Source organism: Panthera tigris, chromosome E3, assembly GCF_018350195.1.
Source record: "Panthera tigris isolate Pti1 chromosome E3, P.tigris_Pti1_mat1.1, whole genome shotgun sequence".
NCBI classification, from domain to species: domain Eukaryota; kingdom Metazoa; phylum Chordata; class Mammalia; order Carnivora; family Felidae; genus Panthera; species Panthera tigris.
Window position 1 is genome coordinate 38873688 of NC_056675.1, and position 21735 is coordinate 38895422.

Consider the following 21735-nt stretch of genomic DNA (forward strand, 5'->3'; position numbering starts at 1 on the left):
AAATCTTGCCATTTGCAACTACGTGGACGGAACTGGAGGGTATTATGCGAAGTGAAATTAGTCAGAGAAAGACAAATATCATAGGACTTCACTCCTATGAGGACTTTAAGAGACAAAACAGATGAACATAGGGGAAGGGAAACAAAAAGAATATCAAAACAGGGAGGGAGACAAAACAGAAGAGACTCTTAAATATGGAGAACAAACAGAGGGTTGCTGGAGGGGGTGTGGGAGGGGGGGATGGGCTAAATGGGGAAGGGGCATCAAGGAATCTGAAATCACCGTTGCACTATATGCTAAGTAACTTGGATGTAAAACTTTAAAAATTAACTAATTAATTTAAAAAATTAGTCTCAAAAATAAAGAAACATTAAAAAAAAAAAAAAAACTAGAGGCGCCTGGTGGCTCAGTTGGTTGAGCGTCTGACCCTTTGGCTCAGGTCGTGATCACAGGGTTGTAGGATCGAGCCCTGCATTGGACTCCATGCTGAGCGTGGAGCCTGATTAAGATTGTCTCTCTCTCTCCCTCTCCCTCCGCCCCTCTACCCACTTGTGGGCTCTGTCTCTCTAAAAAAGTTTAAACAAACCAACAGAACCCCCACACCCCAAAAATCGCAATACAACAAAACAATTATATACACAGGGCAAGTGAGAAAGTCAGTGCCCATGTCCAAGAAAGGGGTCAGACAAGACCTGGGGAGACAGGAAGTTTACCCCCCCCCCAAAAGCTGCTCCCGCACAGAGACCCACAGAGACCGGCCACAGCATTCACAAAAACAAAAGTACAATCAACAAACACAATAATAAATCGGAAGGGAGAATCTGGTTTCCAGAGCTAGGCCATTATTGGACTCAAATGTCTAGTGTCCCATGAAAGATCCCAAGGCCGGCCGGCTGGCTCAGTCGGTAGAACGCGACACGCTTGATCTCAGGGTCGTGAGGCCAAGCCCCATGCTGGGCACCGGGCATAGAGATTGCCTAAAAAATAAATAAATGAGTCACAAGGCATACAAGGCAAAGGGAGGTATGGCCCACTCAAAGGAAAAAAGATATAAATCAACAGAAAGTGTGCCCGAAAAGGACCGAATGGCAGAGAAACGCTCTCAGATTCTACTTCTGGGAGGCGCTCGGTGTCGTCGAAACCACAGAGACAGAAAGCAGGTGGTGGATGCCAGGGGCCGAGGCACAGGAAGTGCGGAGTCAATGTGTAACGGGCACAGAGGCTCGGTTTGAGATGAGAAGGTTCTGGGGAGGATGGTGTTGGGGCTGGCCGTTAATGCCACTGAAGAATGGTCAACACCGAGAGGAAGCCGGGACAGCGAACGCAGTAAGACTTCCCAAACTGCCCTCGGTTTCGCAGCAGGAGGCTACATGGGGGTCCCCACGCAAAAGGGCGTCCTTTACCCACAGCATTTACTGTGACCTGGGGCACGAGCGTATCAGCCGGTGAACGTCCAGGCGTCTTGGCGCGGGTGCCATGGGTCACACACACACACACACACACGCACACAGGCTGCTTCACCTGGGATGCTGTGCTTGGCATTTATAGGGGCAACAGACGGCCCTCCTTCTTGGGGCACCTGGACCCTACAGGGGCTTTTTCCTTGCTCACAGGGGCTCCCATCCCGTGTGCCAGGCCGGCTCTTCCCGCAGGGGTAACCTCCCGTGGGTTACTCCTGAGGGATCGTGTGCGGCCACCTGTGAGCCGTGGGTCCCGACTCCACCCAAACGTGCTCCTCCGCGCCCTGGCCCCAGCCCCAGCCCCCACATTAGTCACTCGCACAATCCGTGTCGGCGAGGCTCCCCAGGAAGCTGACGATAGTGATCTAAAAACTGAAACAACGCCTTCACCCTGTGGTCCCGGATTTCAGTGGCTTCTTGGTTTTGTCTGTCCCCAACGTTGATGACCGGCCTCCTCGGTGAGCAGAGGTCTGAGAGGTACCGTCTGTGGTCGCCTTATAACTTCTCCCTTGGGGAGGGGGCTTTTAGGCTGGTGGCCAAAGCTTGGACTCATCCAAATCCAAGCCTGGTCTAGCAGCAAGGTGTGACCCAGCATTCTCTTTTCAAGTCACTCAACCGACTGAGCCACCCCGGCGCCCCCTGCGTTTTAACTGTTACAGATAATCAAGGGATTGAATATTTTGCCTTTTTCGCACTAGGTCGCATTTCCTTCCGCAGCCAGTGAAGCCGCTCTCGGAGTCTCTAACTCCCATCGGTAACTGTTACCTCGAGGAACTGAGGGCGCCCAGCTCCACACCTCGAGGGAGCTCCTGCCCCCCCCCCCCCGGAATCAGAGGCTTCTCGCCCCCACCCGTTCTCCCTGGCTCTTCCCAAACCACGTTTCTGACTCAGGGCTGTTCTGGCAAATCCCACTTCACCCACACCAGCTGTCATGAAAACCGCAAGCCCTAACGCCTTTATTTACAACAGTTTTAGGGGGCGCCTGGGGGGCTCAGTCAGTTAGGCGTCCGACTTCTGCTCCGGTCGTGATCTCGCGGTCCGTGAGTTCAAGCCCCGTGTGGGCCTCTGTGCTGAAAGCTCAGAGCCAGGAGCCTGCTTCGGAGTCTGTGTCTCTCTCTCTCTCTCTGCCCCTCCCCTGCTCACACTCTGTCTCTATCTCTCTCTGTCTCTCTCAAAAGTAAATAAGCATTAAAATTTTTAAATAAATAAAATAAAACAAGGGTTTTAGGAGTTTTGTGCCAGCAACTGGGGGTATATATAGTTCACACCGTCTTTGCCATCAGACTGGCAGAAATTTAATTTTTTGTAACGTTTATTCGTTTTTGAGAGACAGAGTGCGAGTGGGGGAGGAGCAGAGAGAGGAGACACAGAATCCGAAGCAGGCTCCAGGCCCCCCCTCGACGCGGGGCTCGAACTCACGAACCCGCGAGATCACAACCCCAGCCGAAGGGGGACGCCCAACTGACTGAGCCCCCCAGGGGCCCCCCCGACCGGCAGAAATTTAAAAGTCTGATGATGTCAAGTTGCAGCCAGGTGTGAGCCAGGTGAAATTCATCACGGGATCCAATCTTCACATAAAAAAACTCTACGGTAGACGCAATGGTCCTCCACCAACCTTCAAGGCTGAGTCTTAAGAAGGCTTGCAGCTTCCGCCCAGGCCTCTGGGAACCTGGTGTCGGGGAAGCCAGCTGCCGTGTCGAAGTCTGAGAGAGCCATACTGTGAGGACATCCACGCAGGCCGCAGGCACAGGGCGGCTGAAACACAGGCAGAGGGTGACAGAAACGCTGTCCGGCCCCGGTGGATCCGGGGGTCCAGCCATCCGGCCCGGGCGCCAGATGTGGGAACGAAGAAGCCTTCTGATGACCCCAGCCCCGGCCACTATGTACTCAGGAGACCCCCACCCACGTGTCCACGGAGGTCTGTGTACAAGGATGTGCATTAGCAGGTTGTTTATAACACGGAAAAAGCGCCAAGAGACGAAGTCCTTCACTGATGGGAGAGAAATAAATCGGGACATAAACATTGGATGAAATACCATACGGCTGTTAACAAACTAAATCCAAACGCAACATCAGGGATACATCTCATAAACATTCTGGAAAACAGCTGCCTGGAGTTCTGTGGGGTTTTTTTTTTTTTTTAGATTTTTTTTTTTATTTGTAACTAATCTCTACTGTCATCGTGGGGCTCAAACTCACAATTCCAAGATCAAGAATCGCGTGCTCAGGGGGATGGGCTCACTGGGGGAGGGGGATTAAGGAGGGCACTTGTCATACACTATACGTTAACTAACTAGAATTTAAATTTTTTGGAGGAAAAAAAAAAGTCACAGGCTGTACTCACTGGGCTAGCCAGGCGCCCCCAACAAGCGGGCTACTTTAGATTAAAGGACACCTGAGAAAAGACAGCTAAATGCCCTATGTGATCCTTGATTTCATCCTGGATCAAAGAAAACATCATCTAACCGGGGCATTACTGGGAATTATTCGAACATGAGCTGTATATTGGGCAAGATTCCTTCATCTGTTTTATCACTGTTCAGTTCGTCACTGGTGATAATGGTCCGTGTTACGGAGGCGAATGTCTGCGTCCTCAGGAGATGCAGACCAAACCGAGGTCGCCAGTGGTTCAGCAAAATGTGTGCCGGGCAAGCCTTGTGTAAGAGAGAGAGGAAGCGTACGTGGCAAATGTTCACAATTGTGAGCCTACGAGGAGCGCGTTCGTTGCGTTCTCCCTGCAACTTGGCTTCGGTTTGAAAATTGTCAGTCGATTCTACGGATGCATACAGCCCGGATGAGTCTCAGAAGCATGGTGCGAGGTCAGAGAAGCCAGGCGCGAGAGACCACGCTCTGTACGTGATTCCACGTGGAGAGCATTCTGGAAAAGACAAGATGATAGTGACACAAAGGGCGTCCGTGGCCGCCGGGGGCCGGGTGTGGGAGAGGGACTGCACGAGGGCTTGGGGCGCCTTGGGGATTCAGCCAGTGCTCCGTCCCAGGACTGTGGCAGAAGTTACAGCACCACATATGCTTGTTAAAAACTCATCAAATGAGGGACGCCTGGGTGGTTCGGTCGGTTGAGCATCTGATTGCAGGTCAGGTCGTGATCTCCCGGTTTGTGAGTTTCATTCAGCCCGCGTTGGGCTCTCTGCTGTCAGCCTGGAGCCCCCTAGGGACCCTGTCTCCCTCTCGCTCTCTGCCCCTTCCCCACTCACGCTCTGTCACTCTCTCTCTCAAAACAAACATTCAGAAAAAAAATGTCTTAGGCTCATCGAATGAAACACTTAACCTGGGGGAGTTTCATTATTCCTTGCAGAGGCTTGTGTCACCAGACAACAGGTGTCCAGGTCCTAATTTCCAGACCCCTGGGAATGTGCCACTATTTGGAAACAGAGTTTCCAAATAGACAGGCCCGGAATAGATTTAGGCCTCAGAGCCCCCGCAGGGAACCAACCCTTTCCGCACTTTGATTTGGGACTTCTGGCCCCCAGAACTAGGAGACGCTAAATTTTGTTGGTTAAACCACGCAGTTGGCAGTAATTTGTTACAGCAGCTTTTGGAAACAAATACCTACTTCGAGGAAGCTGAGTTTTTTGTTTTTGTTTTTTAAGAGGGGAAGAAACTTGGGAACATTGGGTTAAACGGAGAAAGCAAGCAGTGGAAGAACGTATTGAGTGTGCAGTATTTTATACAGAGGTTTAAAATGCTCCAAACAATACCGCTTACTGTTCACAGACTTTGTATATGTCGTAAAAGCCTGGAGGCACCTTGGTCTGGACCCGCGCCGTTCCCACGGGGTTACCTCTATGGCAGGGGGCATTCTTCGGGCCTCTGGACGCCAGCGTGGACCGCCCACAGCTCTGCGAGGGGACCCTGCAGCCAAGATTGGGCACTGTAGGGGCCCACCTGCTGTTGGGAAGGTGGGGAGAAAGTTCTAGGGTGAGAGTGAGCCCGGAGGCTCCAGGAAACTGGCTTGTTTGAGGGCTGGGTTGTCTTTCCCTCCCTTAACTGGTTATATCCCAGCCCGGCTAGGGCGTCCCTGGGGCCCCTCTGTCCCTGCTATCCATTTTCCTGCTGGAATCAGCAGGGAGGCTGGGGGAGGGCAGCGGGGGGCCCGTGAAGTCAGCCCTCCGGTCCATCAGGACAGCTGGAGGCCAGAGTTCCTGGGTCCAGAGGAAGCAGGGGGCTCCTGCAAACGTCCAAAGAGTGACCAGGTGCCCCCCGACTGGCAGAAATTTAAAAGTCTGATGATGTCAAGTTGCACGGGCAGATCACTGGGCCTCCCTGAGCTGGCTTCTGGTCTGCGAAGGATATGACGTCAGGGTGGCCGTGAGGAGGAAAACACTGGAACGTGTGTGGTGAGTCACTTCTATGGCCCGGCTACGGCCACTCAGAGGGCCCCTAGCAGGATGAAGTGCTGGCGCTTGACCCTTATTTAAGCCTCCCTATAAGCTAGGAACTCTTATCTCCCGCGTTTTACAGATGGGAAAGGCGAGGGCAGCAGAGGTCCATCAGCTAAACGACACAGGTGCGCACAGCTAAAATGTGGCCAATCTGGGATTTGGCCTGAAGCCAAATCTGGGACTCGGGAGTCCCAGCCTCTAGACCACGCCTCCCATGAGTCCTTGCCCCCGTTTTCCCAGAAGCCACCTTCCTCTGATTTCTTTAGGATCCCGTCCCCAGGACCCAGGAGTCCTGGCCGCCAGCCAGAGGGGCGTGCGACGCAGCTGGGACCAGCCGATAAACGCCAATAATGCACATCTCGGCCCAACTTCACATTCAACAATGTCACGTCGGTAGCTGGACATCAGCCACGGAGGGAGCGCTTCTACCCCAGAAAGTGCCACGTGCAACCATCTGGGGCTTTCTGTTTCCCCAGAAAGCCCGCTGTTGAGCAGTTCCCAGCCCACTGCCCTTCCAGCGCCCGGCGTGTCCCCGCTCCCCAGGCCAGGAGCCTCCGCCACAGCGGCGCAGGGAGCCCCGGACACCTGAGGAGGCTCGTGACCGGACACGAGGCCATGGCCGGGGCGTCCCCCACATGTCCGGGCCGCACTCCTCCTGGTGTCCATACCGAGGCCTCTGGCCCTGGCCTGGAGCGTGGGGTCGAGTCTTGTGCAACCTCCAAAGGGAGACCCCAGGTTCCCGGCCCCACGGGAACCAGGGCAGGAGCACGCGCCCTGAAGTCACACTTCTGTGGTTCACATTCAAGTTCTGCCGGTGTGAACCCAAGCGAGCTACAGCCTCCCTCAGCCTCAGTTTCCTCGTCTGTAAAAGAGGGCTAATGGGAGTTCGTGCCTCGTTAGGGTGTCATAAAAGTAAGCAAGCTGTGCCTATAAAAGAGCTTACTTAGCAGAGTGCTCGGTAGGTCAGATGTGTCCTTGCTGTTGTCATTCTTAGCGATTCCCTATCCCACAGGGCGGTTGTCAGGGGAAAGGAGCGGACTCCCCTTCAGCGCCGCCCGGCCATTCCCGCCACCAGGGGGCGCCCCAGGCCCGCCCGCGGCACCGCCCCCTCACCTGTGCGGGCCTGGCACCTGGCGCCGCCTCCGGAAGAGGGGATCGGGGACCGCGGGGACCTCGGAGGGAGCCCGGAGTCGGCGGGTAGGAGCGTAGGGGCGCCGGACGCGGGCGCCCTTCGAGTTTCGGGCAGGACAGGGCCAGGACGAGCGGGCGCCGGGGGTGGCGGGTGCCGAGTCCTGGGGTCGGCAAGGGGGGGGGGGGCGCCGGCAAGGGGGGGAAGGTGGCCGCCTCGGGCCGGGGGGTCGAGGAGCCGGGGGCGGGGAGGGGGGCCCACACGCCCGGGCCGACGTGCTAGACAGCAGCTCGATGCGCGGAGGCGGGAGGAAGAGGGACGCTCCCGGGTCTCCAGAGCGGGGTCGCGCCCACAGGGGCCTCGTCACGGAGACTCCCGGTCCCCGGTCGTCGCTGCGCTGGGACGACGGCGACTACTGGGTCCCGCGGTAGGGCTGGGCTTGGACACCTGGAGAGGAGAGAAGAGGAAGGGGCGGGGTGCGTGCGTGTGTGCGTGTGTGTGTGTGTGTGTGTGTGTGTGTGTGTGTAGGGAGTGGGGCCCCCAGAGGGCTGGAGGTGGGGAGGGTGCCAGGCAAGCCTGGTGTGCCTTCGCGTGGAGGCCCTGAACCGCCGGCCCTGGGCCGCCCTAGGAGAGCGCCACCAGGCTCCCATCCCCAGGGGCGGGCCGGGAAGTAAACAGAAACCTGGAGCGGCAGGGCCTCCGTCCGCCGGCACAACCTGTTACCTTGCCCTGCCCCCGGCCTGACCCCCGCGCCCTGGGAAGCCGCGCCAACACTCTAGAATGGGCACCGGGTCTGGGCATGGGGACTCGAGACACCGTGGATCTCGAGAAGATAGGAAAGCGAGGCCTGGGCTACCTCGTGGGAGGGCTGGGGGCTGGGGAGGGCATCTGAGCCCCAAGCTGCTGAGGACCTGGGGCTTCTAGAAGAGGAGGAGGCTGGATTTCTTGGGGCAAAGTGGTCAGGAGACGTAAATTCCCAAGGGCCCTGTATTCTTGGGAGGGGAAGGGGCTGAACTCAGCCTTGAGTCCTGAGTCTCTGAGAACTTGGTTTCTGGGAGGAGGTTCCCTGCGGGTGAGGGGCCGGGAGACAGAACAGCTAAGGTCTGGGAAGAGGGGGGCAGTAACTCCGGGTGACCTGCGGTCCCGGAGCACGGGGGCACGGCCACCTGGGGGCAGAGGATGTCTGCAGTTCACTTCCTTGTGCTCCCTGCCTCAGTTTACCCTGGGGACAGTAACGGAGCTGGGTGGCCAAGACACAGATCATTAACCCTTCATGGCCCAGGGAGGCCCCGGCCGCAGGATTGAGAGGCCAGATCTTGACCAGCAGGGGGCAGGCGCCATCGGGCTGCAGAGTAGAGCATCCTGCAGCCACCTGTGCCCACTGAGCCACCTGTGCCCACTGACCTGTGCCCACAGATGCCGAAGGCACCATGAGCTCCCCGGAAGGGCCAAGCTTCCCGTCGGGGCTGCTCTCGGGGGGCGCCTCCCCCAGTGGCGACGAAGGCTTCTTCCCCTTTGTGCTGGAGCGGCGGGACTCATTCCTGGGAGGGGGCCCGGGGCCCGAGGAGCCCGAGGACCTGGCTTTGCAGCTGCAGCAGAAGGAGAAGGACTTGCTGCTGGCCGCGGAGCTCGGCAAGATGCTTCTGGAACGCAACGAGGAGCTACAGCGGCAGCTGGAGACACTGAGCGCCCAGCACTCGGAGCGTGAGGAAGTGAGCCGGCGGCAGGGGGCAGGGGTGGACGGCAGGAGCTTCCAGGCAGGTGGGCAGGTGGCAGACAGGCGGGCAGGGGGAGGAAAGCCCGGCAAGGGTCTGTCTCCGGGACAGCGGTTCAGTGCTGAGCCCCGTGCTCCTGGCCCGGCTCTCCAGTGGTGAGGGACGTGGGCTCTGAACACGTCAAGATCTGGGTTCAGACCTCTGCTTGGCTGTGTGATCCCGGGCGAGCCACTGGCCGTCTCTGAATCTGGGGTCCGGCTTCTCAGCGGGACGGCACGACCCCTCCAGCAGCTCAGGGGCAGCCCCTCCGGGCCTGGCTCTGGGCTAAGCACCTTCCATACGTCGTCTTGGTCAATTCTCACCTAACGCTGTGAGGCAGGACAGTTCCTCCCTCTGCCCAGGCTGTCCTCAGCCACTCTCTCATTTTGCGGGGGGGGGGGGGGGGGGGGGGGGGGGGGTCACACCGGGCCCACTGAGCGCCCTGGACGCCACTGACCCCGGCATCCACAAAGCCCCAACCGGTGCCCCGAGACAGGCCTGGGGGCGCTTCTGCCCCTCCCCTCTTCCCCGGGCCGGGCCACCTCACGGGCATCTCGACGTAAGTGGCACTCTTGACCCCTGCGCTCTTCACCCCAGCGTCCCGTGTCAGGACCAGAGCGTGAGCCGCGCACGACCCCTCTCCTCCTGCGTGTGCACGCCCTGGTGGCCTTTCCTCTCAACTAGATTCTGAATCCGCCCACCTCCCGACGTCTCTGCAGCCTCCAAGCTGGTCGCGGCCAACATCCGCTCTGCCCCAGACCCGCGGCCGCCCCCTCACGCGTCCCCAGCTTCCGCTCTTGCCCCCTGGAGCCCATTCTCCATGCTCCACTCCGGGGCAGCCAGAGGGGTCTTCAAGTTGCAAACCGGGTCGTTTCGGTCCTTACCCCAAATCTCCCGACAGCTCCCCGTCGCCCTTGGGATGACGCGGAAAGTCCTCACCCGGGCCCGAGAGTCCCCACGTGCAGGCCTGCCGGACCTCAGCTGGCTGGGCGCACCGCCCTCCTGCCGTAGGGCCCCTTTTCGGTTTCTTGAGTAACCCGCGCGTGTTCCCTCGGGGCCTTTGCACCTGCTGCTCCTGGAGCCGCCCTCTTCCCCCTTGGCCCTTAGGCCTCAGTTCAAACATCACTTGTACCCCCAGGCTACCCCACTCTTCCTCTCCAGGGTTCCCCAGCTGCTGGAGGTGGGGAACTGGGTGGTCTCACTCCCCGCAGACAGCCAGACCCCACGACAGGAGGAGCTCAGCAAATATTGGACGGATGGCTGCTTGACCGGAACTTGGGGAGGTGAAGGAACCTGTCTGACCACAAAGCAGCAGCAGAGCCGGGCACCAGCCAGGACAACCGGACCCCGAAGCTGGGGACTCGATCCTAGAGCCATGTTGCCCCCGTGCCATTTGGCTAAGAGCTTGGCTGCCTGGGTTGGAATCCCTGCCTCACTAATTTGCTGGGTGTCCTTGGGCAAGGCGTTTCACCTCTCTGAGCCCCAGGTTCCTCAAAGACAAAATCAGCACATTAACAATTCTGCCTCTAGTTGGTTAAATGAGAAGCGCCAGGAACGTGCTCGCACAGGACCTGGCAGGCAGGACACCTGCTAATAATTGTAGCAGCTGTACGGTTAGCATCACCTTCCTGCTTTGAGAGTTTATAGAGAGTAGGGACCAGAGGCCGGCCGCCCAGTTTGCCTGCCTCCCCAAGCTGGGCACCCAGGTGTGCCAACAGCGTCCCCCTGCTGGTTGGACAGGTTTGGGGAAGGGCACACAGAGGCACGGGGCCCAGGCGGGGCCGGCCAGGGTTAATTAGAGGGAGCTGGAGGAGAGGGGCTGAGCGGAGTCCGAGCAGAGGCCGAACCTCCACGGCCCCTGGGACATTGGTTCGCGAGGCCATGGGCCGGGGCTTAAATTCTGCCAGACTCCGGCGCCAGAAACGGCGCCTGCGGCCTCGGGTCCAGAAGCCCGGGCAGCAGCCAGAGGTGAGTGGGCACCGGGGACCCCCACTGCACTCCAGGCCCGGCCCGGCTCGGCTCCTCCAGCCTGGCCTGGGAACCTCTCCACCTCCCCTCCCCGCCCAGGCTCTGGTTGTCACCCTGCCTGCCTCAACCTCTTGCCTCCATACCTGTCTCAGCTCAGCCCCGCTCCGATGCGCCCCTGGCTCCGTGTCCACTCGGGCCTCACCCGACTCTCTGTCCGGCCCCCACAGCGGCTGCAGCAGGAGAATCACGAGCTCCGCCGGGGCCTGGCAGCCCGGGGAGCCGAATGGGAAGCCAGGGCGGTGGAGCTGGAGGGGGACGTGGAGGCCCTGCGGGCCCAGCTGGGGGAGCAGCGCTCAGAGCAGCAGGACAGCGGGCGCGAGCGCGCGCGGGCCCTCCGCGAACTCGGGGAGCAGAACCTCCGGCTGAGCCAGCAGCTGGCCCAGGTGGGAGGACCCCCGGCCCACGGACCCAGGTGGGGGAGGGTGGGGGAGGGGCGCTGGGCTTGGGGCTAAGGCCTGGGCCAGCTGAGCCCCCCCCCCCCTTCTGCCCCCAGGCCTCCCAGGCTGAGCAGGAGCTTCAGAGAGAACTGGATGGCCTTCGGGGTCAGTGCCAGTCTCAGGTCCTGGCGGGAGCAGAGCTGAGGACGCGGCTAGAGAGTCTGCAGGGGGAGGTGAGTGCCAGCTGGGGCTGGGGGCTCCCTGGGGCTGGCCGGGCACCTCCCCTCCAGCGCTGAGGTCTTCCCCCAGAACCAGATGCTGCAGAGCCGCCGGCAGGACCTGGAGGCCCAGATCCGAGGCCTGCGTGAGGAGGTGGACAAGGGCCAGGGCAGGCTACAGGCAACCCACGAGGAGCTGCTGATACTGCGGCGTGAGAGGCGGGAGCATAGCCTGGAGGTGACCAGTGGGGCTGGGGTGGGTGGGTCCATCCTGCTGGGGCACTGGCCACCGCCCGGGGCTTCCCGGGAGATGAGCCCAGAGCTGGATCCGCGGAGCTCCAGAAGCTGGGCCGTGACTGCGTGGGCGTTAGACTAGGCAAGTGGGAGCCTTGGAAGAGTATTGAGCAGGGGTGGTACGCTTTTAGAAGGCAGGAGAGCCTGGCAGCTGGGAGGCCAGGGCAGGGACTGAGGCCAGAGATGATGGGGACTCACTCGGCCTGGGTCTGGGGCAGTGGAGAGGGATGAAAGGAAATGAAAACAGGCAGCGTGGCCTGCTATTTGGGAATCTCAGGAGTTTACACTTTGTGGCCCAAAAATGTAGGCTCTTAGCCCCAGGTCCCTTTTTCCTACTGTGGGACGCCCAGCCTCAGTTTGCTTGTCTGTAAGATGGGATGGTTACGGTAGAGAGCCGCCCTGAGGGTGAGGCGCTCAGCACCGCAGCGGCTGAGAAAGATCAATAAACTTTGTTGGTTGACGGCGCTGACGAGTTAGAAGATAGACCGGTCGGGGGAGGGGGCGGGGCTCTACGAGGTGACCTGATGAGGTGGGGCTGGAGGGAGGGTGATGAGAAACTTTAAAGCCGGGGCGCCCGTCCCCGCCCTGCTTTATAGACGAGGAAATTGGTACCTGCCGAGGGGAACTGAGCGGCCCAAGGCCGCCCGGCGATCCGGGCGTGGGATCCGGATCCAGCAGCTGGAGCGCGCCGACGCGCGGGGCTGCCTGGCTTTCGGTGGCGCACCGGCGCCCCCTGTGGGCCGGCTGCGGGAAGAGGGCTCCGGGCGCGCCTCGGTGACCGCCTTCTTTCTGTCCCTGCTCAGCTGGAACGCGCGCGCTCCGAGGCCGGGGAGGCACTGAGCGCGCTGCGGAGGCTGCAGAGGCGCGTGTCCGAGCTGGAGGAGGAGTCGCGTCTGCAGGACGCCGACGTGTCGGGAGCCTCGCTGCAGTCGGAACTTGCCCATAGCCTCGACAGCGACCAGGACCGGAAGGCAGACGGACACCGAGACGCCCGGGTGAGCGCGCGGTCGGCTAGCCCCCACGCTCCGTGCAGACTCTGCCCCTCCTCCTTTTTCCAGGAGGTCTGACACCTCCCCGACCGATTCCTTTGGCAAACAGGACACCCTGTGCCCTGAGATCCAAGAGGCGCTCAGCCACCAGTCTTCGCCCCAGGAGGAGAGCTTGGAGCCTCCCAAGAAGCGAGCATCCCTGAGCCCAGGGGAGATACTAGAGGAGAAGGAGGCCGAAATGGCCCGCTTGCAGGATGAGGTGTGTTGGGGGGCGGAGGGAGCATGGTGCTAGATATAGAGTCCCTCCCAAGGCCACTTTCCGTTGCCCATCTACACCTCTGGGCCTTTACCCACGAATCCCCCTCTACCTGGATTGATCTGCATCCCAACAAACTTGCACTCAGGCTTCAAGAGCCAGCCTGTAAGCCACCCCCTCCAGGAAGACTTCTTGGACCGCATCCCCCGCTTAGTCCCACCTCCCAGCGCTTCTCTCAGCATCCTTCCTGCGGGCTTACACCACCCAACCGGCCCCGCTCCGCCCCATCCCGCACCAGCCTGGGGGCTCAGAAGATTCATCTCCAGCACGGCCCACCGCTGCCCGGAGTGTTTGGGGAGCAGGCAGGGGAGGGCGCAGAGACCTGAACCCCTGGCTGCTGAAGAGCGGGACCTGGGAGGTCAGGGGCCTACCTGTCTCTCTTCACCTTTCCCTGCCCGCAGATGGCGCTGCAGCGGGCCGAGTTGCAATCCCTTCGGGAGGAGCTGCAAAGGCAGAAGGAGTTGCGGGCACACGAGGACCCCGAGGAGGCCCTTAGGGGCGCCCTCTCGGATCGAGATGAAGCCGTGAACAAGTGAGCCTCTGCCACCATCCACCACAGCCCCAGTGGGGCTACAGGGCACCCTGGGCCTTCGATACCCCCACGCGTGATAGAATTATTCCTACACCCACCGGGGGCCCTCCGACTTTGTTTTCGGTGTTGGCGGCCCCACCCCAGTGCGGGTCCAGCAGCGCCCCACCACCCCTGCTCGCTGAGGCCCCAGTACCCTCGGGTCCGCTCACTGCCTCTCTTGCCTGCAGGGCCCTGGAACTGTCCCTAGAGCTCAGCCGCGTCTCTCTGGAGCGGGACTCGCTCTCCCGGGAGCTGTTTCGCACTATCCGCCAGAAGGTGGCGCTGACGCAAGAGCTGGAGGCCTGGCAGGTGAGGGGCGGGGCATGGGAGGGGCGGGGCCCGGGGCGGGGCCGGCTCGCTGACGGGCTCCTCCCACCCGGCCTCCCTACCCGCAGGACGACATGCAGGTGGTGATCGGCCAGCAGCTGCGCTCGCAACGCCAGAAAGAGCTGAGCGCCGCCGAATGTGGCCCGCGCCGCGCCGCGCCGCGCTTCTCCCTGCGCCTGGGCCCTGGGCCGGCCGGCGGCTTCCTGAGCAGCCTCTTCCGAAGGACCTGACGGCCGGGCCCAGGGGGCAGCGCGTGCCCGCTGGCTCGCTTTCCTCTTCTGGCCAATGTAGCAACAGGGCCCCGATCGTCTTCCAGACGGGGCTGGTAGCCTCCCTACTCAGGGAGGCTGGGCAAAGTCACACTGGGAGCAGGGGCCAGCTTTGGGGGCCAGGGGCCCCAGGTGGGTGGCGGCGCAGGTGGGGCAGGGCTGAGTCTCGTATCTATACAGGTCTATATTTTCTAAACACTCTGGGCCTGGCATGTTCCAGGGCAGATATGGGGGTGGGTATTTATGTATCAAGATCAAACAGAGTAATATATAAAAATCATTACACTGACTTGGCCTCTATTCTTGGGATGAAAATGCATGCAAGAATAGCCTGAAATTTTATTTGGTAAAAAAAAAAAGAAAACACAGCACTCCAGATCCCTGGGACACAGGGGGCGTTACCAGAGATCAGAAAGACAGAGAGAAGGCACGGTAGCCCAGATTGGTGAAGACATCCACCCGGCAGCTGTTACCTGCGGCTGTCAGGACCTGGAAGCAAGGGGGGGGGGGGGTGACTGGCCTGTCCACACACATGCCTCTCCCCCCCCCCCCCCCGCCCCCGCAAGGGCCCGCATAGCCCCCTGCAGGACCCACCTTGCACTCGGGTGCTGCTGGCTGCTGGTTGAGACTGAGGCTGAGCAGCCCCGGGGAGGAGCCAGGCACCTGGGCCTTGAGTTCCCCACTCAGCTGCCACTGGTTGACACAGCGGCCCTGGCCCGCGGACAGAATCTGTGGAGGGCGGAGAGGGGAGTCGGGGGTCAGGACCGGAGAGGGGAACCGGGCACAGGTGGCAGAAGCAAGACAGAGGGCCTCACCAGGTCCTGGTAGAAGGTGACGTGTTTCTGTGGCGCCCGCATGGGGAAAACGGTGGTGGGTGTGGAGGATCGGAGGTGCCAGAGGGTGAGTGCTGGGCCTCCTCCGCAGACCTGAGCAGAAAGGCGAGGTGTCCCCAGCCGCCGCGAGCCACAGGCCCTCTGCTGGCAGGGCCCGGAACTGTCACCCCATTCTGGACTTTGCCCTGCTCACCATCCAGTCTGAGTCAGTAGCCAAACAGCCGATCCAACGCCCATTGTGGGGCCTGGAGCACTCCTAGGAGGGAGGAGGAGGGAGGAGGAGGGAGAAGGAGATGAAGACACGTGGGATGCCCAGGAAGCGGAGGGGAGGACAGGGCATGGGGCGCGCCTCACCTCGTGCTTATAAACCTCGATGGTCTGGACTTCCTGGGCTGAGCGCAGGTCTGTGGGGGGTGGGGGGTGGGGGAGGACTCTGAGAAACACCCTGCCCTCCCCCACCTCCCTCACCGCCACCTTGCCCTCCAACCTGACACTCACCCCAAAGTCGCACGGTTCCATCTTCACCGCCCGACAGGACCTCGGGGCTCCGCTCCCGCAGCGCCAGGCAGTGGATATAGTCTGTGTGGCCCCGGAGGGCCCGCTGCAGGAAGAGGGCCAGCGTCAGGAGATCCAGGAAGGCTGCCCCTGCTGGCACCCAGCCCTGACCACCCCAGCTCCAGGGCCCCGCTCACTGTGAAGGTCCCCGTCTCAAGGTCCATGGTGTGCAGCTGACAGTCTCCCCCTGCCAGAATGAGAGAATTCTCCTGCGGAAGAAGGCAGGGTGGAATTGCAAGTTCAACGTAGACTCGGGACAGGGAGAGGGAAAAGGCTTAAAGTCTGGGCCAAGAACAGCGTGGGGTAGAGCTCCAGTCACAAAGGGCTCAGACCTTGGGGACCAGAAGCAAAGCATTGATCTCAGGCACTTCTAGGCTGGTCCTGCAAGAGAGAAAGCGAGGTCAGCTCTGGTGAGCCAGTACCTTCACCCCCAAGTGCCTTCTGCCCACGTAGCCCTAGCTCACCTGTACGGGGGCTGACGTCGCCAGAGCTCCTTACAGCCCTTCATGGAGGGAAACACCGTATGTCAAAGGCTCTCCGGGCCTGGGCAACCCAGCCTTTCCCCAGCTCCACGCTCCTTACCTTCTTGAGGATCTCTGCCCAGAGCCAGGCTTTCACCTCCCCATCCCCGGCACTGAGCAGATGTCGATCCGTGGAGACCATGCAGTAGACGGGCCCGTCATGGGCTAGATGGAAATGCAGAACTTGAGTGACGCTGTCCTGTTTCCCTCCTCCATTCCGGGGGGTTCCCTAAGCCACACTCAATGGCTGCACCCACCTTGGAATGTCACCACGGGCTTCTTACTTTCCTCTTTGGCCTCGGAGCTCAAAGCGGCAGACAGACTGAAGGGAGAGGGGAGGGGGGGCCTGAGAGTCAGAAGCAGGGGCACCAGTCTCAGGGGGGAACGAGCGCTAGAGCTACTGGGCGGGGGAAGCAGGGGTGAGTACCTGAAGACGGCTATCTGCCCGTAATTGTTGCCAGCTGCCAGGAACTTGCCGCAGGGTGAGACACTCTGGGAGAAAATGGTCATGTGCAGCCGCTGCAGGGCCTGAAACACTTCGATCTGTGGAGAGAGGCTGCATGAAGGCTGCCTGGGACATCTGGGCCGGGGACTCCAACTCCTTCCTGCTGCCCCTGCCGCCTGTCCGGCCCCCCACTGCCCAGGGATCTGAGGCCTCCTTTGAGGCAACCCACCAAGTGGGTCCCAGGGGTTGCTTCAACAGGGTGACGAAGTGGGCAGCTGAGGTGGGACGTCTACCAGTACCTTGAGCAAGCACCCAGCTTGGCTTCCAAGGTTCCTCAACTGTCAAATGGAGCTCAAGGACACTTTGTCACAACTGTCTGAGCTACCGTATCTATAACTTCGCATAGCGCTGCCTCATTAAAAGCGCTTACAAAGTGGCTCCATTGTCCCAAGACAGAAAAACATACAGACTTCTGATCCCTACTCTCTGGCTTTTTTTTTTTTTTTAAATGTTTGTTTATTTTTGAAAGAGAGAGACAGACAGAATGAGAGCAGGGGAAGGGCACAGAGGGAGACACAGAATCCGCAGCAGGCTTCAGGCTCTGAGCTATCAGCGCCGAGCCCCAAGAGGGGCTCGAACTCACCAACCGTGAGATCATGACCTGAGCTGAAGTGGGATGTTTAACCGACTACACCACCCAGGCGCCCCCCCCCCCCCCCCCCACCACCAGAACTTTCATGTTAGGCGCCTAAAGTGTTGCCCGGTTACCTTCCCGCCCGCGGGTCTGAGTCCGAGTCCCGCGCAAAACAGGGCTGAGAGCACGACTCCTTGCCTGCCCCTTCCGAGCCGGGCATGGACTACAAACCCCAGAAGGCACCGCGCATCACGCCCGCCTCACCTGACCCAGAGGTACTGCGTGTGGCACAGCTCGCTCCATCGCGAGAACTACAAATGCCAGAGTTCTCCGCGCGACGCAGCTTCACGAGTCTGGACGTGCCCGCGAGCGGTTCCCCCTCGCGGAGCCGCACAGCCTCAACACGGTTCGTCGGACCGGCGCGAGGGCGGCCGCCGCGTGTTACCCCGAGCCCCAGGAGCCCAGAGACCGCCGCGAAGATCGCCAACACTAAGTGGCGACCACCGCAGCTCCGCTACGCCAGCTCCCCTCCCCCACCCCGCGGAGCAGACCCGCCTTCCAGCCGCGCGTCGCTCGTCCTCCGCGCCTGCGTAGAACCTCGCCGCTGCGCGCGCCTAAAGCCACGCCCCCCGTGCTGGACCACGCCCTCTGAGGCTCCGCCCTGTCGCCCGGATCCCACCCTCTGCCCGCAGGACCCCGAACCCAAATGATCCTACAGCAGCCCCTGGAGCGAGGCCCCCCAGGTCGGGCCCAGCGCGACCCACGGGCCGCGTCGGGGACGCCCCGAGGCCAGGACTTGAGGTGTGTGTAGGGGCACTGGGTGGGCCAGGCCCAGGGGCTCAGGACCTTTGGCTGGAGGCTCTGGACTGGTCTGCAGGATGACCAGCGGTGGGGCGAGTCGTCAGGGCTTGGGCATAGGCTGAGACTGGGCTGAGAGGTCTGAAGCAGGCTGCTGGATGGCCTGGGAGAGGGGGGTGACTTAGGTGTCAGCTGAGACAGAGGTGGGCTGGGGGCTCCTGGCTTACACCGCAGGCACAGGAGAGCAGATCCTGGGGATGGGGCGAAGAGGGTGGGGTGCACCTGGTTTTCTTTTCTTCCCAGCTCCCCTCTCCAAGGAGCTGTGCCCATGAGCACCAAGCGGCGCCTGGAGGAGGAGCAGTGAGTTTGGGGACAGGGAGGGACTCCCAACAAGACCTCTGTCGCCTTAGGTCCCCATCAGACTGCTGCTCGTGTGAATATCCTAGCCTGCCTGTCTCCCCGTCTCCCCCCAGGGAGCCCCTGCGCAAACAGTTCCTTTCTGAAGAGAACATGGCCACCCACTTCTCTCGACTCAGCCTACACAATGACCACCCTTACTGCAGCCCCCGCATGGCTTTCCCATCTCTGCCCCCACTAAGGTAGGCACCATCCACCGTCTGGGCCTTCTGGAGGATCACACCCGATCTTTGGAGCCAGTCTCTAGGCCCTGCCTCATCCTGCTATTTTTAGCTTCTGGCCAACCTCTGTTGTTTCCCATCTTGGCTCCTTGGAAGGTGCTGGCAGCCCACGAGCTCCTGGGGACCTGGACCCGGTGGGAGGTGGCTCTTCCAGACCAGCCTCAGCCCCATGCTGCTATTTGCTTTTCCAGGAGCCCTTGCTCTGAGCTGCTTCTCTGGCGCTACCCTGGGAACCTGATCCCCGAGGCACTCCGGCTGCTGAGGCTAGGGGACGCCCCCACCTCCCACTACCCTGTGACCCAAGCTGGAGAGATAATGGAGCTCTGAGTGCTGGTGGGAAGATCCCTGCCTGTCTTCCGTCTTCCCAAAACCGAGAAGACCAGCATCCCCACTAAGGCACCAGCTGTCCTGCTTATTCTCCGGACCAGGCTTCTGGGCCACAGGACCTACCCCCAACAGAGGAGGACACTGAACCCCACGGAGCCCTGGGCCAGGAGGGGCAGGAGGAACAGGAGCATGGGAAGGGAGGCATTCCCCTCCGGAGAACCAAATAAAGATTGCTGAGCAACTGAAGGCGTCAGTCTGGAACCCTGGGGCCTTCGGGAAGGAAGGTGGGAAGACTGGGGTGCTGGATGCTTAGGGTTTCTCAAAAATCTTCCCTGGAAAACGGTCAGGGCCAGGCCAGGTCCTGGCAGGCTGGGCTCAGGCATTGAGAATGTGTGAGTCAGAGCCTCACCCCCGCCCCCGCGGCTGACTCACTCCTCCCTCCGGCTCTGGGAAGTCGGGCTGGGGATCGTGCCACTCTCCAAACCATTTAAAGTTATAGATTCTTTTATTAATAAATTCTCCCTCCCCGCCAAACGCTCTCCCCAAAATAAATACTCCCCCCCTCTTTGGGGGTGGGGGGGACAGTGTCTTAGGGCCAGCCCCCCTAGAGGGCCAGCCCCCTAGTGTTAGCAACAGGTCCCTGACCCCCCAGGCAGAGACCCTGTGGTGGAATTTCAGTACATCTAAGTTGGTGGGGCCTCGTGGTGTCTGGCCCTCGGGTCAGCCTGGCCCTCAGGCCCTGGGGGTGGAGGGAGGGACCCTTTGTGCAAATGCTGCGGTTCCTCAGTGTCAGCTGTCTGGTGTGACCCAGCATGGGTCTCCTTTCCTGTCCTGGAGCCAGAGCCAGGGCAGTCAGACACCTTGGAAGCCTCCTCGGAAGCCTGGGCCCAGGCCTCGGGGAGGTGATTCACCAGTGCCCCATCCCTCCACACCCCTGCGGTTGGAAGAGTCTGGCTCTGGCTGTGTGTCGGGTGAGGGGCCGGCTCCAGAATGAATGAATGAATGGATGCATGGATGGATGGATGGATGGATGAATGATGAGTGGGTGGGGCCTCCTGCTTGGCAGGGGCTCTCACTGTCACTGGATCAGTGCCACGCCAGGACAGCCCTCCCCGCCGGTCTCCTCAATGGGGGCTGCAAAATAAGAAGAGGGGTGGTCAAGGGCAGGGGAGACGTCGAGGAGTGATGGGGAGTGTGCGGGCGGGCCTGGCACACTTACTAGTAAACTTCTCTCTCCTGCGGCACCGTCTCCAGACCAAGAAGCCAGAAAGCAGTCCCAGCACGAGGGCTAGGCTCAGAGCGCCCCCCAAGATGGGCCACAGTAGTGGGAAGGAGGCTGGAGGGGAAGCAGCGCCTGGGGGCGGAACTCCAAGTCAGACCTCGCCCCTCTCGGTACTAGCCCCGCCCCCTAGGTCCGAGCCCCAAGCCTTTACCCCACCTTGGCCCCTGCCCTGAACCCACCATTTTCCCACCCACCTCCCACCCACCCCCCTTCCCGATTAATTCCTCAGATCTGAAGCACTGCACCCCTCTCCGCCCGGGCAATCCTCTCTCCCAGTCTGGGGTCCGCTCGCCTCCGGGCCCCGCCCCCCACTCACAGCCCAGGCAGAAGTCGCTGTGCGGTCGCGCCGGGCACGACGCGCAGTCCATGCACTTGTCGAGGTCCGCGCTCCAGGAGCTGCCGCGAGAGCAGGGGGTGGTGCCTGGGGAGGGGGCCGCGGGTCAGGCTGGGGCGGGGCACGGCTATTCTGGGGGCTGAGGTCAGGGTCTGTCGGCTCGAATAACGTGAGTCACCGGCGCCCTCCCCTCGCATTCCTCACAGGTGACCGCACGACCCGACCGGGACTCGGCAGCGCGGGGGAAAGGGGGGCATAGCGCGGGACGCTTGTGGGGGGGGGTCAGGTCCCCCCACACAACCCCCCCGCAGCCGGCGGGTGACTCACTCCTGGGCACGGGGCCGAACCCCGGTCCCTCCCCCCACATAGCTGGGCACTGAAGTCACCGGATGGAAGGAGGTACCCCACATGGTATAGGGGGTACAGACCCCCGTGCCCTCGGCACCACCACCCCCCCCCCACCCCGACTCTTCGGTCACTGGGGCTAGACAGAACACGTATTGAACAGGCTGGGGGCGTGCCTTCCCACCGAACCAGACAACCCGCCCTCAAACTTTCTTTCTCCCTCCACTTCTGAGTCTGGACTTTTTAGGACAGAAGCACCCCACCCCACCTCACCGCCCCCCCCCCCCCAGTTGAACGGGGGGGAAACTGAGGCCTGGCCTGAGGATGAAGTTCGGAGCGGGATGAACCTCTCCTGGCCAGAAGCCCGGTGTCCGGAGACCACCTGACCGGGATCCCCACGTCCGCCTAGTACCGCCCAGATCGGCCCCGTTCTCTGGGTCCCCAGTGCCGGCTCCGCGATCCCCGGCGGGAGGCTCCCCCCGGCCTCCCGCGCAGCCCGGGCCCCGCGCCCGGCGTACCTGGCACTCGCTCCCCGGCCACGGCGCCCAGCAGGGCCAGCCCGAGCCCCAGCGCGAGGAGCCGCGGCAGCGGACGCAGCGGGCCGGAAACCATGGTGCGGGTCCGGCGGCCGCGGCCGTGTGTGCCCGCCGCGCGCGGGCCGGGGCGGACAGCAGCCACTCCGCCTCCACCCCCGCCTTCCGGGGCGGTCCCCTCGGCTCGGCCCGCCCCGCGCGGTCGGCTCCTGGACGCCCCGCCCCGCCCGGCCCGCTGAGGTCAGTCATTCGCTCAACAAACACCGCCTCCTGGCGCGAGCGGCTGGGACCCCCGCAGGGACGCAGCCCTGGCCCTGCCCTCTGGAAGCTGGAGTCCGGGAGACGTGTGCTGGCG

General features: G+C 61.4%; 4 protein-coding genes and 1 long non-coding RNA gene across 8 annotated transcripts; 3 read left to right on the forward strand and 2 right to left on the reverse strand.

The window, feature by feature from the left end:
* The first annotated feature begins 1242 nt into the window (after nt 1-1242).
* On the forward strand, nt 1243-2256 carry LOC122234503. The gene is made up of 3 exons (XR_006212266.1): nt 1243-1326; nt 1614-1918; nt 2159-2256. It is a non-coding gene; the product is annotated as an uncharacterized LOC122234503 (long non-coding RNA).
* A 4729-nt stretch (nt 2257-6985) lies between these two features.
* Nucleotides 6986-14367, forward strand: BICDL2 (BICD family like cargo adaptor 2). Its single transcript, XM_042970876.1, has 10 exons — nt 6986-7060; nt 8409-8704; nt 10942-11157; nt 11268-11384; nt 11461-11607; nt 12467-12658; nt 12762-12911; nt 13370-13500; nt 13728-13848; nt 13935-14367. The coding sequence occupies exons 2-10, from the start codon at nt 8423-8425 to the stop codon at nt 14094-14096; spliced, it is 1518 nt and encodes a 505-aa protein (XP_042826810.1). The 5' UTR covers nt 6986-7060; nt 8409-8422; the 3' UTR covers nt 14097-14367.
* Nucleotides 14368-14425: 58 nt separating this feature from the next.
* On the reverse strand, nt 14426-17468 carry THOC6 (THO complex 6). Of its 2 annotated transcripts, none has more exons than XM_042970877.1 (13): nt 17388-17468; nt 16472-16587; nt 16302-16366; nt 16106-16209; nt 15988-16025; nt 15856-15904; nt 15661-15732; nt 15467-15569; nt 15323-15372; nt 15162-15224; nt 14951-15061; nt 14730-14864; nt 14426-14624 (listed from the first exon to the last, which is right to left on the reverse strand). In XM_042970877.1, the coding sequence occupies exons 1-13, from the start codon at nt 17424-17426 to the stop codon at nt 14544-14546; spliced, it is 1026 nt and encodes a 341-aa protein (XP_042826811.1). In that variant the 5' UTR covers nt 17427-17468; the 3' UTR covers nt 14426-14543. The 2 variants fall into 2 exon arrangements, with proteins under 2 accessions (XP_042826811.1, XP_042826812.1); XM_042970878.1 differs by lacking the exon at nt 17388-17468 and adding an exon at nt 17258-17356.
* On the forward strand, nt 17454-19128 carry HCFC1R1 (host cell factor C1 regulator 1). 3 transcript variants are annotated; one of them, XM_007098692.3, is made up of 4 exons: nt 17455-17924; nt 18225-18281; nt 18395-18520; nt 18751-19128. In XM_007098692.3, exons 1-4 carry the CDS (start codon nt 17830-17832, stop codon nt 18884-18886), a joined length of 414 nt encoding a protein of 137 aa, XP_007098754.2. In that variant the 5' UTR covers nt 17455-17829; the 3' UTR covers nt 18887-19128. The 3 variants fall into 3 exon arrangements, with proteins under 3 accessions (XP_007098753.2, XP_007098754.2, XP_007098755.2); XM_007098691.3 differs by lacking the exon at nt 18225-18281 and having other exon boundaries at nt 17454-17924; nt 18332-18520; XM_007098693.3 differs by lacking the exon at nt 18225-18281.
* A 270-nt stretch (nt 19129-19398) lies between these two features.
* On the reverse strand, nt 19399-21532 carry TNFRSF12A (TNF receptor superfamily member 12A). The gene is made up of 4 exons (XM_042970893.1): nt 21366-21532; nt 20485-20589; nt 20106-20240; nt 19399-20020 (listed from the first exon to the last, which is right to left on the reverse strand). Exons 1-4 carry the CDS (start codon nt 21457-21459, stop codon nt 19965-19967), a joined length of 390 nt encoding a protein of 129 aa, XP_042826827.1. The 5' UTR covers nt 21460-21532; the 3' UTR covers nt 19399-19964.
* Between the last annotated feature and the right edge of the window lie 203 nt (nt 21533-21735).

What these genes read in the sequence shown, in the direction of transcription:
- HCFC1R1 (XM_007098691.3), top strand. Translation starts at nt 17,830, where the DNA reads ATGATCCTACAGCAGCCCCTGGAGCGAGGCCCCCCAGGTCGGGCCCAG. An exon ending in CCCCGAGGCCAGGACTTGAG is followed by an intron (nt 17,925 to 18,331) that starts GTGTGTGTAGGG and finishes CTGTCGCCTTAG; the next exon opens with GTCCCCATCAGACTGCTGCT. An exon ending in CCATCTCTGCCCCCACTAAG is followed by an intron (nt 18,521 to 18,750) that starts GTAGGCACCATC and finishes TTGCTTTTCCAG; the next exon opens with GAGCCCTTGCTCTGAGCTGC.
- TNFRSF12A (XM_042970893.1), bottom strand. Translation starts at nt 21,459, where the DNA reads ATGGTTTCCGGCCCGCTGCGTCCGCTGCCGCGGCTCCTCGCGCTGGGG. An exon ending in GGCCGGGGAGCGAGTGCCAG is followed by an intron (nt 20,590 to 21,365) that starts GTACGCCGGGCG and finishes CCCCCTCCCCAG; the next exon opens with GCACCACCCCCTGCTCTCGC. An exon ending in CAGGAGAGAGAAGTTTACTA is followed by an intron (nt 20,021 to 20,105) that starts GTAAGTGTGCCA and finishes CTTATTTTGCAG; the next exon opens with CCCCCATTGAGGAGACCGGC.
- BICDL2 (XM_042970876.1), top strand. Translation starts at nt 8,423, where the DNA reads ATGAGCTCCCCGGAAGGGCCAAGCTTCCCGTCGGGGCTGCTCTCGGGG. An exon ending in TAGAGAGTCTGCAGGGGGAG is followed by an intron (nt 11,385 to 11,460) that starts GTGAGTGCCAGC and finishes GTCTTCCCCCAG; the next exon opens with AACCAGATGCTGCAGAGCCG. An exon ending in TGGCCCGCTTGCAGGATGAG is followed by an intron (nt 12,912 to 13,369) that starts GTGTGTTGGGGG and finishes CCCTGCCCGCAG; the next exon opens with ATGGCGCTGCAGCGGGCCGA.
- THOC6 (XM_042970877.1), bottom strand. Translation starts at nt 17,426, where the DNA reads ATGGAGCGAGCTGTGCCACACGCAGTACCTCTGGGTCAG. An exon ending in CTTTGCTTCTGGTCCCCAAG is followed by an intron (nt 15,733 to 15,855) that starts GTCTGAGCCCTT and finishes CTTCTTCCGCAG; the next exon opens with GAGAATTCTCTCATTCTGGC. An exon ending in TTGAGACGGGGACCTTCACA is followed by an intron (nt 15,570 to 15,660) that starts GTGAGCGGGGCC and finishes CTCTTCCTGCAG; the next exon opens with CGGGCCCTCCGGGGCCACAC.